The sequence below is a fragment of the Canis aureus genome, chromosome 26 (genome assembly GCF_053574225.1).
Source record: "Canis aureus isolate CA01 chromosome 26, VMU_Caureus_v.1.0, whole genome shotgun sequence".
NCBI lineage: Eukaryota > Metazoa > Chordata > Mammalia > Carnivora > Canidae > Canis > Canis aureus.
Window position 1 is genome coordinate 25,677,968 of NC_135636.1, and position 15,247 is coordinate 25,693,214.

The window sequence follows — 15,247 nt, forward strand, 5'->3', positions numbered from 1 at the left end:
TGATGAGCATGCAAAGCCCCCCTCCCACCCCCTGCTGCAATCAAGGAGGGCCACGGCCATCCTCAAATCATGGCATGTTCTACCCTTCTACCCTCTCAGGAAGCAGGCTGGAGGAAGGGTAAGTGACACAGGCGCTAATTTCTACCACCACTGGGCTCAGGGCTACCACCAGCCCATAGCATTCCTTTGTGTGAGTTAGAAACAGGGAGTCTTTCTTCCTGGTGTAAGGCAGCTCCTCCACAGGGTTCCTGGCAGCTTCTTAGTTCCCAGCTCAGCACCCCTGAGCCCAGCACAACCTGCACAGCTACAAGCCATGGCTCTTAGCTGGACCCATCTCCTCTCTGGGACTTGGTTTCCCCTCCAGCCAGGGGAATCACCTAGGGAGACCTCCAAGTGTTGCATGAATCCACATAGGTTGAGTCCCTGGAATTGGATGGGGCAGTCCCTTGGGTAAGACCTCTTCAGGCTCCACTATCCTAGCATCCCTCCATTCCTAGGTCCCAGACATTCAGACCCATATGCCACAACTTCAGGAATGTTTAACAAGGGAGCAAAGCATCTTTGGAAGAAGCATTCTATGATCCACATGAGACAGAAGTTGGGGTACGTTTGGGATCATAAGCAGGGCTCTCAAATGGCCCAGGTTCAAATCTAGTACATTCTGGCTGCAGCTTGAATGGCACCTCCTCAGAGAAGCCTTCGCCGACGGTCTCACACGGAGCAGTCTCTTCCCTACCTCCAGAGACCATATCACACTGCCTGTTGGTTTTCTTCATGGCATTTATCGTTGTATGAAATTGTCTCATTCATTTATGCCTTCCATGGTTACTTTGTCTCCCCTCTCCTCTCTTAGAATTCAAGTTTCTACAAGAGCAGGAGCCATGAATCAATGAACTCCTTCTCAACACTTTCTGGGTGATCACAATGGATCCCCTGACATAGGGTTAGTGTAAGGTGTTCAGCAAGATAGCCAAAGGTGCTTAGCAGAGAGAACCAGCACCTGGTAAGCGCTGAGTAAATGCTAATGGCTGTTGTTCTCCTTAACATGGGTGTCCTGGTCTCAGAAGTCCAAGTCCTGACACATTCTCCCACAAATCCCAAACCCAACATCAGGGCCAAGTCATCCTAGTCCATTTACTCACCCCATGACCACAGGCAAATGGCTGCTTCTCTCTATTGCTCGTTTCCCTGTGTAAAGTGATGTTTCATTGCCTGGAACTTAAAGTTGCTATGAGTGTCTGGTGACATCAAGAAGGAAACACATTTTTTAGTCCTAAATATGATGTCACTCTTATGAAAAACGCGGCAGGCCTCCCCAGATTGTCTGGCCTCCAAATGTGTGGGCCACATCCTCCAGAGCCCCCAGCACCCTCTGCCCAGAATCCCAAGGACCCACTTCTACCCCCACCCCACCCACCCAAGTCTTAGGCTTCTTCGAAGGAGGGGTTTCCATTAAAGCAGTTTCTCCAAGTTTCAACCTTCCCAGCCCCCACTGGCATTCTGTCTGTATTTCACACAATTTCTTAACATTTTTTTTCTTTAAATTGCCTTACTTAAAAAAAAAAAAAAAGCCAATTCATGCTAATGGGAAACTATATAGCACTCCCATTAATAAAAATTAGTATCGATTATTATAAAAAGGGGAATATATGTTGACAGTCACTAAAATCAATGCTTAAGTATTAAAAGTCTGATGCCCCCAGCAAGATGGGAGTCCTCGTCTAAGGTTTTCAAGTTCACAAGCTGAGAGTTTTCTGGGGAACTTTTTTTTTTAATCCCTTTATTCACTGGACAAATGTTTACTGAAAACCTTACGTGCCCAGCCCAGGTGGCAGCAGTTTTAAGAGACGTTTTCAGCCCTCAACACACAAAGATCTACTTGAGGCAGCAACTTACACCCTTCCAAATACAATTAGCAGAGAATCATCACCAATGCTGGCCTCACTGGGGCATTTCTTGGCTGTTTCCTTTCAACATCACCTAATAAAGGTGTCTTACCTATGGAAGTGTGGGAAGGAAAAAAGTGAATAAAGTCTGTATTTGCAGAGTGACCATCTCCACACATGCCATTGCAATCAAACATCCCCGCTAACTACTGCCACTCCAAATGCAGTCTCCAGGACCCCCTACCCAGGGCCATCCATCTATTTTGCTGATTCCACACTCTTGGGAAGGGCAATTTAACATAGTAGTATACTGTTTTCGGGAGAGGAATAAAAACTGAGGCCTCCGGCAAATTTGGTAAAATCTATCCTTTTAATTGGATGGGCATTTTGTGTCCTAGGACTTTATTTAGAAAAATCATCATGAATGTGGACCACGACAGCTGTGAGATGTTCCTGGCAGCATTGTTGATAAGAGCAAAAAGTTGCAAAGTGAATACTCATCAACAGGGGATTCAGGAAATAGGATAGTCTATGTGACGGGAAACTATGCAACCACTTGCTGATGATGCTGTAAAAATGTTCATGCTATATGAATAAGTAGAAAAGCAGCTACAAAATAGAATGTACAATATGTCCCTTTTAAAATATATATACATATGCACTGTAGAAAAATTGGGTATGAGAGGATTTCTTAAACAAGAAACAAAAAGTCCAAACCATAAAGGCAAATATTAATAAATTCTACATTAGAATTAATACTCTGTTCAAAATTCACAATAAAAAAAGTGAAACAATAAGCCACAAGTTGGGGAAAGCTTGTAACAGTCTGATTACAAATATTAGTACCCAAAATATATAAAGAGCTCCTACAAATCAGTAAGACAAAGACAATCAAAAAGAAAAATAGGCTAAAGATTTGAATAGGTATAAAGAATAGAAAACATGAACAGCCCATAAACATATACAAAGATGTTTAACATCTTAGTAATTAGCAAAATCCAAACTAAGAGTTCGTATTGTGTCCACTAGATTAGGAAAACTTACAAAGCTGGATAAATTCCAACTTGATCACTTATGTGGAACCAGAATTCCTTGACACTGGTGATAGGAGGTCAATTTGTACAACCACTTTGAACAACTTGGCATTATTTTACTCTTCCTCTACAACTCAGTAATCCCATTCCAGGTGACATTCTAGAGAAACTTGTACATGTACCCAGGAGATGTGGGCAACTAGGCTCAAACTGGCAGGACTGAGCCCCTTCTCTCAGCCCCCTGCCCTTGGGCACCTGATAAATTCTTCTTCCTTCCGCCCTGTCTTCTGACGTACTGAGGACAATGCTGGACAACACTTGCCCTGAGGGCTGGGGCTTTAACTCTCCCACACTTCTGGGGGGTGTGACCCAGCACTGTTGGCCAGTTACTGGGCAAGCAGGATCCCATGCTTATCATCTGAGGGGAAGCGGTGGGATGAGCTAGAGCTACAGTGACTGCCTGGGGGACAAGGGAGAGGCCAAGAGCACTCAGCGTGTTAGGAAAAGAGGTGGCAAGGTGACAATTCATTCAAATAATAGGTTCCTCTGCTGCAGTACAAAAGAACGGGCAGCTCCATATGAGCCAATCAGAAGCATACGTCGCCAAGGGGAGAAAAGCAGGCAGAGCAGCTACCATTGTGAAAAGGGGGGAGTAAAGTGTGCATATACTTGGCCACTTGTAATGTGCATAAAATGCCTCTGAGAACAGGAAACTGGTCTTGGGGGAGGGGAAGGGGTAGTTAGGGGTCAGGAGTAGAGAGAAGCTTTGCTGCATCGCCTTTTGTACATTTTCATTTTGTACACTGTATGTGATACTATGGAAAATAGAGTTAAAAAAATGGAAACAAGATGCAGTCACAGGAAATACAACACATATGCAATTATTATGAGAGTTGAATTAGTTACTGATCATCAGGTGACATAATGCTACTTCCAGACCATTAAATCGGATTGCTCTCAACTTCAGTGAAGTTTCTTTACTCTTTTTTAAAAAAATTGGGGGACACCTGGGTATCTCAATGAAGTGTCTGCCTTCAGCTCAGGTTATGATCCCAGGGTCCTGGGATCCAGTCCGACATCACACTCCCTGCTCAATGGGGAGCCTGCCTCTCCCTCTCCCTCTGCCCCTCCCCCTGCTTGTGCCTGTGTACTCTCTCATGTAAATAAAATCTAAGAAATATAATAATAAAAATAAATAAGTAAATTTTTCCAGGCATCTTTTTCCAGTTTCAGACTTTTCCATGGGCCCTTGAAGAGCCTGTGGCTTCTTGCACTGTGCCTCCTAGGCCAAATTCATGGAGTAGATCAGTTCATCACCCATGCCCAGCAGCCTACCGGTTCCCCAAAGGCTACCCGTAGGCACACACTCCTTTGACTTAAAATCATCTATTGGGTCCTACCCTGAGGTTGTTCTTCAGTTCGAGTGAATCCAAGCAGAACTGGCATGACCCTCCCCTTACTCAGGAGCCAAAAGGCACAAGGCCATTTTCTGGACCTCAGTTTCCCATTGGGCCACACGGTGTATATATGTCTCTCCACCTATGATACTCCGCTCTCTCCTACCTCTCGTCCCCTTGCTCACTCTTCTCCAGCCACACTGATTCCTTGTTCTTCAAATCCCCCACTATGGTAGGCAGAATTCCAAGATGTCCCCCAAGATTTCCAGCTCTCCTCCTCACCCCCTGCAGGTGTATATGTCCAGTATATAATGCCCTGGACTGTGGATGTGATAGCGTTTACTCCCATGATCAGGTTATGATGTATGGCACAGAATGTCACACTTGTGACTTTTTTTTTTTAAGATTTTTTATTTATTCATTCATGAGAGACACACAGAGAGGCAGAAACATAGGCAGAGGGAGAAGCAGGCAGATGCTCAACCACTGAGCCACACAGGTGTCCCACACTTGTGACCTATAGAACCATGATTTAAATGGGTACTGTTTTAAGCCACTAACTTTATGGTAATTTGTTACATGATAATAGAAATTAAGGCTCAGTGGTTGTGCATCTGCCTTTGGGTCAGGGCATGACCCCAGGATCCGAGATCGAGTCTTACATCGAGCTCCCTGCATGGAGCCTGCTTCTCTTTCTGCCTGTGTCTCTGCACCTCTCTCTCTGTCTCTCATGAATGAATAAATAAAATCTTAAAAAAAAAAAAAAAGAAATTAATACACAAACCAGGCTTGCTCCACTCTGACTTTTGTCTGATGGGTCCCTCAGTCTGGAAGGCTCTCCCTACAGATCTCCATAGGGCTCACTCCCTCCCTCCATCCAGGTCTCTGTTCAAATGTCCCCTCCCAGAGAGGCCTGTCCGATCACATCATCTAGAGGAGCATCACCCCTTCATTTGCTATTCCCCTTCCTGCTTTATTTTTCTCTATGTCACTTATCACTACCTGACATTATATGGCTACAGTGTCATCTGAATAACTTTTTTTAAAGATTTTATTTATTTATTCATGAGAGAGACACACACACAGAGAGAGGCAGAGACATAGGCAGAGGGAGAAGCAGGCTCCATGCAGGGACCCAAAACAGGACTCGATCCTGGGTCTCCAGGATCACGCCCTAGGCTGAAGGCGGCGCGAAACCGCTGAGCCACCCAGGCTGCCCTGAATAAATTTTTTTAAACTTTTTACTTTGAGATAATTTAAAACTTACAGAACAATTGCAAACATTGTACAAAGAATTCCAGCATATCCTTCACCCAGAACCCCCAAATGTCGAATTTTTTTTAAGAGAGAGAGAGAGAGAAGGGTTGAAGGAGGGAGAGAGAGAATCTTAAGCAGGCTCCACGCCCAGTGTGTAGCTCAACATGGAGCTCAATCTCACAACCCTGAGATCATCACCTGGGCTTAAATCAAGAGTTGGACACTTAACTGACTGTGCCACCCAGGTGCCCCCAAATATTACATTTAAACAAGTTTGCTGGGATCCCTGGGTGGCGCAGCGGTTTGGCGCCTGCCTTTGGTCCAGGGCGCGATCCTGGAGACCCGGGATCGAATCCCACGTCAGGCTCCCGGTGCATGGAGCCTGCTTCTCCCTCTGCCTGTGTCTCTGCCTCCCTCTCTCTCTCTCTGTAACTATCATAAAAAATAAATAAATAAATAAATAAATAAATAAACAAGTTTGCTGTATCATTTTCTCTTTGCGTAGAGAGATTTTTTTCTTAACCATTTGAGAGTAAGTTGATGACCCAATTCCCCATTGCCCCCAAATACTTTAGTCTGTAGTTTCTACAAACAAGGACATCCTCTGCATAATCACAGCAAAATCGTCAAAATCAGGATACTGACACTGACACATGACTACCATAGAATCTTCAGACCCCAGTCAAATACTGTTAATTGTCCCAATAATAACATTTTTCAATAAGCAAAAAGATCCATCCAGAAATACTCACTGTATTTCATTGTCTTATCTCGTTCATCTCCTTTCATCTAGAACAGTCCCTCAGTTTCCCCTTAACCTTCATTATCTTGACACTCACCAAGATTACAGGCCAGTTATTTCATAGAAGGCTCCTCAATAAGAGTTCATCTGATGGCTCCTCCCGACCAGACTTAGGCTTTGAGTCTTTGGCAGGAACGTCACAGAAGTGACATGGTTCTCTTTGTGCGTCTCACCTGGAAGCACATGCCAGTGTGTCCTATAACAGGCAATGCCACCTCTGATCACTTGATTCAGGTACTCTCTGCCCTGTTTCTCACCATAGAGTTACCCTCTTTCTCTTTGTAATGACTAGCTTATCTTGTGGGGAGATATTTGAAGACTATGTAACTACTCTGTCCCCAACAAATTTTCACAGAGTAGTTTTCATTTTAGCACCCAGCAACAATTCTGCCAGAGTCAATTATACCATAATATTTCCATCCTTCCCTCTACATTTGTTACTAGACATTCTACTGTGAGAAAGAGCTTTCTCTTCCTTCATGTATGTGTATGTCTGTATGTATATGATACCAGTGTAGATCCAGAGTCCTATTTTTATTCAATGGATTATAACCTGCTATTGCCATTATTTGTTATGATGCTCAAATAGTACCAGATTTGGCCAGTGGCTCCTATGCTCTTCTGACCTGTGCCCAGCATTACTGGAGCCCTTCTATTCACTTTATAGCACAAGTAAATGCTTCAGGCTCACTCTGTACTTGCCAGGCCCTAGCCCTCAAATCAGCCTTCTTCTCAAGGAGTCCTGGTTCCTTGCAGTGGAGGATGTTATACTTAGATACTAAGACACCAGGATCTGGGTACTAGGAGTACTCATGGCTATGTGGGTGTGAGTGCTCCTGGGCTCTCTTTGTGGACAGAGCTGAGAAATACACACACGTGCATGCGCACATGCATCTCTGCTTATCTGTCTATATGTGTCGAAACCCATGAGTTCACCCCAATCCCTCCAACTCCATTCCAGCACCACAGAGGTCACTGTAGCCTTTGCTATTTCCATATGTGCAATTCCCTTCTCTGACAGTGAGAAACCTGGCTCTCATTTTCCTCAATATATTATTTATTTATTCAATCCCCCATCCCACAGAGCCACAGCCTCACTCAGTTGCCTTCCCTACTTGACCCCACACCCTACCCTTCACTTCCAACAAATATTGAGAAACAGAGGGAAGAAGGAGGAAATAGAAAGCTGAATTTGTTTTGAACTAGTAATGCATTCACTTGGTACAAAACTATAGAAAAAGGGGCGCCTGGGGGGCTGAGTGGTTGAGCGTCTGCCTTTGGCTCAGGTCGTGATCCCGGGTCCTGGGATCCAGTCTCACACTGGATTCCCCATGGGGTGTCTGCTTCTCCTGCCTATGTCTCTGCCTCACTATGTCTCTCATGAATGGGTAAATAAAATCTTTAAATGTGTGTGTGTGTGTGTATATATATATATATGCAAAAGTATACAATGAAGTCTCCCTGACTGCCCTGGCTCTCTCATTCTAATCTTACTCCTCTCCATAGGAGACAAGTGTTATTGGTTTGTTATATACACAAGCTAATATAAAGATATTTTTTAGTTCCCCCCTTTTACCCAAAATATTCCTTATATTCCTTTTACTTGTCATTACTTCTAGGAGATCTTTCTGTATTTGTACATAAAAAGCGGTCTCATCCTTTTTGTGGCTGTATAATATTCTTTTGGCTACTCCATTTTTTAATCAGTTTGGTAACAGTAGACCTGTAGATTGCATCTTGATTTTTGTTAAGCCAAACAAAACTGCAATAAGGAAACTTGAATGTATTCATTTCACATGCGTCTAAACACATCCATACAATAAATGTTCACAAGTGGGATCACTGATGTGATCTTATGTGTTTAATGCCCGTAAGGTCTGTCTCCTCTCTTAGAAGAGGAAAGCGACTCTGTTCTAGTCACTGCTATTTTCCCAGTACCAGGAACCACTAGAATATGGTAGGCACTCGATAAATATTTGTGCAATAAATGAATGAATGACCAATGCCCTCGGATTCTGGAGTCAACTGTATCTAGAATGTGTGGGGCACCCGTTGTGTGCTCGGTGCTATGCATCATTGTGCCAATCCTCCAAACTTCCATGTGAGGAAGGAACTGTTCTGACAGTCCCACTTCACAGATGAGAGCCCTGAGGCCCAAAGAGGGAGCACAGCTAAGCCGATGTCATGCAGCTAGTCAACAGCCAAGCCATGGTTCCCAGCCAGTGAGCCAGACTCTGGAGCCACTAACAAGCTCACCTACTGCTCTCAGTATCTCTCCTCTCCCACCCAAGCTCAAGCGTCCAGCCCCACATGGACCCCTCACCTTGCCTCACCCACTTCCCTGGATCTCTCTACTTCTTCTCAGCCTCATCCCCAGCCAAAGGCGTCTGTTCCCCACCCTCAGCCAACACAGGAAAGGACCAAGGAGAGGAGCTGTCATTTCCATACAGCTGTCCCCGGGAGCCGGCCCTGCCTGAGCCTCCCCATTTTCCCTGAAAAGACTGAATTGTCTTGGCCGTTTGGGGGGCACCTCTCGGCACAGGCCAGGCTGCCTGGGCAGGGCCTGGCTGGGCTATTATCCTACATTATCTCACTCCTCTGCTCCTGAAAAGAGCCAGTGACTGCTCGCCCCCCCTCAGCCCTCCCCTGCTCGCTCCTGTCTTTTACACTTAATTACCTCACTCATTACCCCGCAGCCTGCAGAGGCCGGACCACAACTGGGGCGTGAGTAATCCCCGCATCACACACCCAGCCAGCCGGCCAGCAAGGAGCAAATTGCTCACACAGCCCATAAATAAAGGAACAGGGCCTACTCAGGCCTTCGGAGCAGGACTTCGTGGCTGCTGCCATGAGGGGCAGGCATTGGCCCGAGGTTCTCAGTTGGTCTTTGCCAGCTCTGGTGAGATGGTTTCCACCTCCCCCAACCCAGACAGAGACCTTGAACTTCCCCAGGCCACTGAAGTCACAGCTCAATGCCTCTGACAGATGAGATAGCAGGGCCCACATCCCTTCCTCACCTTAGCCAGGAAACCATCCAAGCATGGCTTCCAGGCTTCCTAGGTGACGTGACCCCTCCAGCCATGCCTCACCACCATTGCCCCTGGCAGTGGGTGATGTATGCATTCCCCTCGTGTCCTCTTTATCCCCCAGCTCCTTTGCATGTGCTGCCCCTCTGCTTCCTGAACACTCTTCTTGAGCACCCAAGGGCCTGCTTAATTTCTACTTCCTTGAAAGGTCACCTCCTCTGGAGAGCCTTCCTGATCCCTCTGGGCTGAGTTAGGGATCTCATGGACTTCTCCCATCAAAGCATCAAGCCATGACATTGTCACTGTCTTTTCGCTTATGTCTTTGAAGGAAGGACTGAGTCTTCTACATCTTTTTGTCTAATGCCCAGCCCAAGTCCTGGCACATGATTGGGCCAATCACTAGGAACTAAGTAAACATGAGCAAGTGAGTAAGTGAAGGAATAAATGAATGAATGAGGTGACGAATGGGAGCTACACATGCTGGACAAAGGGGTTGGGCCCCTTGTCCCTGTGGCAGGGCCTTCTCTCTCCAATCTCAGAGGCTCCTGCTGTCCAGGGCTTCTGAGTACATCAGGATGGATGACCTAGGACCCCTCTGGGGCTGAAATTTCCTTCCCTCAGACTCCTCCCCTCAAATCACCTTGTAAAACACTAGCTTCTCACCTCTGGCATGAGATAGTCCAGCCGTGGCCCAGAAGGAGCCTGCACAACCTCTTCTCCATCAATTTAGAGGTTTCTGCTGATTCACCACCTCCTCTATCACCCCAGGGAGGCTGGCACAGGAGCTGGCTGTGTGGTAGGCCTCTCCCATCTGGAGGACTTCACCTCATCCTCCAGCTTCCCTCCCAAACCCTGATAAGGTAGGGAACTTGAGAAGGTGGTGGGGAGGGAGTTCCCAAAGCTGGAGAGGCCAGAGTTCCTGGAACTCTTTAATATCTGGCAAATCCTATGGAATAGACTCTTTCTCAGATGCCTTTAAATTAATAAAATAATACACATAGAATCACAGAGTAAACCAATTACACTGAAATAGTTATCAAAATATGAAAAACAAGTTTGTATTACAGTAATATATTATTTATTATACATTATAACACAAGATCTAGCAAATAGCTATTGTAATTTCCAAGTCACGATGAATATAAATGATATTTCAAGATATCTGGAACATCTCTAATGTGATAAGAAAATATCTATGGTTTTTATTAGTGACAAAGTCACTGGTCCTGCTAATACCACTGCTTTCATCACTGAAGGAATGGTCAGTTTCAGATAAAGGCTAGTGAAATTAAAGACATAATACTTTTCTTACCCAAGTTCATGACAGACTTCCTGAATTCTTTCTATGGAGCCCAGGTTAGGGGCACCTGTAACAGAGGAAGACAAGTATGTTAGGAATGTGCTACCACTTCCCCTCCTATGTCTTTGCAGACATCCTTAATCAATTTCAGCAGTCTTTCCCACTAAACCCAAGCTCAGTTCCAGAATCTATTGCAACACCAGACTCCAGGCAACTGCTACCAAGCAAGGCAGGCTCTTGAGCTGTTATCAATTGGTCATTCCTGGGGGGTGGAGGAGCAGTGCTCTGGGGAGCAGATGGAGGAAGAAGAGGTAGTCACAGGAGGTTCAGCAACAACACAGGGAGGTGGCTTGATGGCAGCCATATATTGGGTCATATCATGAACATGTATGGAGACTTCTCTGTGAGCCACTTTGTGCCAGGAGCTGGGGAACACAAACGTGGACAACCCCAGACTCCTGCTCTTGGAGTGAGGACAGTGGAAAGAACTGAGTGTCTGTATATCCCCAATGGGCCCTTCTGGGCCAGAAGGATAGAGCCTGTGGGATGCCATTCAACCTGAGAAAAATATTACTACTGGTGTTTCCAGACAATGGATGGGCAGCTGGATCTTCCAGGATCCATGGCAGCAAACATGCTTGAAGAATCCCCCAAGAGGGTCAGAAACCAGAAGTGAAGGCTTCATATCAAGAAAAAAAAAAAAAAAAAAAAAGGGATCCCTGGGTGGCGCAGCAGTTTGGCGCCTGCCTTTGGCCCAGGGCATGATCCTGGAGATCCGGGATCGAATCCCACATCAGGCTCCTGGTGCATGGAGCCTGCTTCTCCCTCTGCCTATGTCTCTGCCTCTCTCTCTCTCTGTGACTATCATAAATTAAAAAAAAAAAAAGAAAAAAGAAAAAAAAGAAAAAAAAAAAAGCCTTGGGACACCTGGGTGGCTCAGTGGTTGAGCATCTCTGCCTTTGGCTCAGGTTATGATCCTGGGGTCCTAGGATCGAGTCCTGCATCGGGCTCCCTGCATGGAGCCTGCTTCTCCCTCCCTATGTCTCTGCCTCTCTCTCTCTCTCTCTCTGTTTCTCATGAATAAATAAAATATTTTTAAAAAAGAAAAAAAAAGTCCCAAATTAGGTCGAAGCCCTGGTCTGAGGGAGACTTCACTGATAACATCAGTGGGAAAGAGGGCTCTGAGATCAGAGCTCACCCTGTTGACTCTAACGCTGGATGCTAACACTAAGACCTTTGTCCCTGCTGCTTTTGGACACTCAATACGGAGGCTGCCACACTCCAGCCAGAACAGCATGGGGCTGGCCTGGGCCACGTGACTGCCCCTGGCTGTAGAGAGGAAGTGGAGAAGTCCAGTAGAGACCCCACTAGTGGAAGGAGGGGACTCACACGGCCAGGGTGTTGGAAGGTGCTGGCAGCTGAAAGGAAAGTCACCCGTCTACTCCAGACAGCAAGATCAGGTGCTTCTGGCGCTCAGCTCTGTGCTCAGGACTTCCTACAGATTGTTTCTGTTAATCACCTCAGCTCTCTAGAGCATGTGCTGTGTTTATGAAGGCCCATTTTCCAGATGAGAAAGGTGATGCTTGGAGAATCTAAGTCATTTGGCCCATTCTTTTCACTGTTCCACAGAGGTGGGCCAGCTGGATTAGGAGAAAACCATTATCCACTTCGAAGCTGACCAAGGCAACTGGGCTGTGGGGGACACCAGCCCTGGGATCTCTGGGATCTCTGGCATTCCAGAACCTGCCACAGCATTGCCAGAATGGGTTCCTTGTGACCCAAGGAAGCTCAGGTTGCATTCTGGACTCAATACAAAAGTCATTTCCTCAGAGAGTTCTTCCTTGACCACACCACTTATAACAGCCCCCACCTCATTCTATGTTTGCCCCACATCACTTGTTTTTTTTTTTTTTGTTTTGTTTTGTTTTGTTTTAAGATTTTATTTATTTATTCATCAGAGAGAGAGAGAGAGAGAGGCAGAGACACGGGCAGAGGGAGCAGCAGGCTCCATGCAGGGAGCCCCACGTGGGACTCAATCCCGGGTCTCCAGGATCACACCCTGGGCCGAAGGCGGCACTAAACCACTGAGCCACCTGGGCTCCCCCATCACTTGTTTTCTTAGTGTTTTATAGATAGGATGCTGGCATATCTACCCATTTGTTTATGATCTGTTGGCACAGTAGGATGGGATCTGCATGAAAGCAGGTCTGTTTATTCATGGCTATGTCCCCTGTCCTTAGCACAGTGCCTGGCACATGGCAGGTGCTCTGCAAACCTCTGCAGACTTACTAGCTGTGAGCCCTTGGGCAATTTCTTAACCTCTCTGTGCTCAGTGTCCTCCTTTATCAAATGAGTATGAGCATGCTATGTACATCTGAAAGTCATTGTGACAGTTCCACAAGTTCATGAGGTATCACAGCCAAGCAGACCTTTCACGCAGGCCACTTCTGTGCCCCAGGTGAGCAGGGATTTTACTGTAGGGCTTTGGCTATCAGAGCCATGGGGGTCAGAGAGGAGAGGCTCCTTGGGGCTGAAAGGTCCAAGGGGTCCACTGGAAAAGAATGGACTTGGAATTAACAAGGCTGACATTCCTGAGCATCAGCTTTGTGCAAACTGGCATCCTAAACACCTCACTCACTCCCCACCTGCTCTGTATCAACATCCCTATTTGACAACTAAAGAAACAAGAGGCACAAGGAAGACAGGTAAGTCACTCAGGTTAGGTAAGTTGACAGTAAGCAGAAGACGTTGGATTTGAACCCAGACCATCCAAGCTTTTAACCCCTCTTCTCCCCAGCCCTCCCACAGCAGGGGTGAGATGGAGGAGAGGCTGGGAAGGTATGCACTAGGAGCATGTGGGGGTCCTGAATCCTTGGGCGTCTCTGTCCCCCACACCAAGTCTGGGGTCAGGCATAGGTCAATATTGAAAGTCCCTAGACTCTGCACACCTGGGCCATCTCCTGGCTTTCTCTAGAAGCTGATGGGTCCCAGCTGGTATATGAACAGAGGCGGGGAGCAGGAAGGCAGAACTGGGGGTGCTGAGAATGGTTGACTCCTCTGTGCCAGGAGCCCTGGGAGCCTGGAAATGCCAACTCGGCAGATCCAACAGCAGCCTCAGCATCTGCCATGGATGGTTCTGGGCTCGGCTGGTGGGGAAGAGAGGGAGGCAGGAGAGGCCATTGTAGAGTGAGGGCAGCAGCCTTGATCTGGCAGGCAGGAGCCTAAAAGGAACTTCCTGTTCTGTGCTTCAGTTTTTCCCAACTTTTAAATGGGGATCATGCTGGTATCCCAAAGACTATTCAAGTAGAGCTTCCAGTTCTACTCCAGGCTTCATACAATCCTATTTTATAGGTGCTATCTACCATTGGCCTTAGTTAACAGAGGTGAAATAGAGGCACAGAGAGGCAAAGTGACTTGCCCAAAGTAACACAGCTTGAAGAGGCAGAGCCGGGATTTAAACTTGGCTCAGGGTGACCTGGGCCCAACGGTGAACCACCTCACTTGCCTGAATGTAGGGCTCTGGTGTATGGGTCACTTAGCCACTCCACCCCCTTTCTAGAGGTTTCAGGGAGCCACTTAAGGTGTGACCTTATCAGGGACAAAAGTTAGCATATTTAGGAACAGCTCTAACTTTGAAGGAAAGACACTTTAATGAAGAAATTATAAGGCCTGTGATAGTCAGGATAGGGACTCGATCATCCCCAAAGGAAAAAGGTATGTACCCACTTGGTAGATTGTGGTGATGGTTGGATGATGTAATCCACACAAAGGGCTAGATTTGGCTCCCAGCACATAGTAAGTGCTCAGTAAATGTCAGCTAGCATTATTATCATCTGGGACTCTGAAACATGTTCCTTCCAACCGCACAGATCCTATCTGTCCTGGGCTGGATCCTGGGGTCAAGCGGAAGGGTGGGGATTAGTGAGAGGAGAAAGTGTGACTAGCCAGGAGGGAGGAAAAAGTGCTCTGGGCAGCAGGAACAGGTCTGCAAAGGCCTTGAGGTGGGAGGCTCAGAGGGAATAGGAGAGAAGCTTCAGGAGAGTCTGTGACCCTGCCACACTCCTGATCCCTCCAGTTGGCCCCTTCCTGGAGTCTGCTGAGGCTCTGAGCTCCTGAGCCAATGAGGAATGAAAATGGAAGGCTGCCAGGGCCTTTGCAGCTGGAGAGGAGGCAGCAGGGCAAAGCGGTCAGAGCACCGCCTCTGGAGCAGAGACCATACTGGTTGTGAAACCTTGGACAAGTTACTGAGCCCCTCTGGGCTCAGCTTCCTCCCCTGTAAAATGGGGCTAACAGTATTGTCTGCCTGAAAAGGCAAGTGTGAGGATTAACTAAGGTAATATTTGGAAAGTGTGCAGATCAGTAATTGGCACAGGGCCCAGAGCTCTAAGTGTTTATTAAATGCATAAAGAAAAGCATGCGCAGCCATGGTAAGATGCCTGCCACTCGGCCCTCCTCTGGACTGCAGGCACCGAGAGCAAGGAACCAGGGCCTGGCCATTCTGTCCAGCATGGTGCTCCTCTGCAGAAAGTCCTTGCACTAGAACTC

The 15,247-nt window shown here is 46.8% G+C and overlaps 1 protein-coding gene across 13 annotated transcripts in view; it reads right to left on the minus strand.

The window, feature by feature from the left end:
- FAM110A (family with sequence similarity 110 member A) overlaps positions 1–15,247 on the minus strand; it is a 146,160-nt gene that overhangs the window by 100,884 nt on the left and 30,029 nt on the right. For 7 of the 13 annotated variants that reach the window (XR_013365099.1, XR_013365097.1, XR_013365098.1 and 4 more), the window contains exons 2-3: positions 10,715–10,769; positions 6,414–6,549 (exon numbers count right to left, since the gene is read on the minus strand). Coding sequence is in view for 1 of the 13 variants with exons in the window: in XM_077872573.1 (XP_077728699.1) it covers positions 10,715–10,724 (10 nt within the window). In the remaining 12 variants the exon portion in view is untranslated. Of the gene's footprint in view, positions 1–6,413; positions 6,573–10,714; positions 10,770–15,247 lie in introns of all 13 variants that reach the window. The other 6 variants (XR_013365109.1, XR_013365108.1, XR_013365111.1 and 3 more) reach the window with 2 other exon arrangements.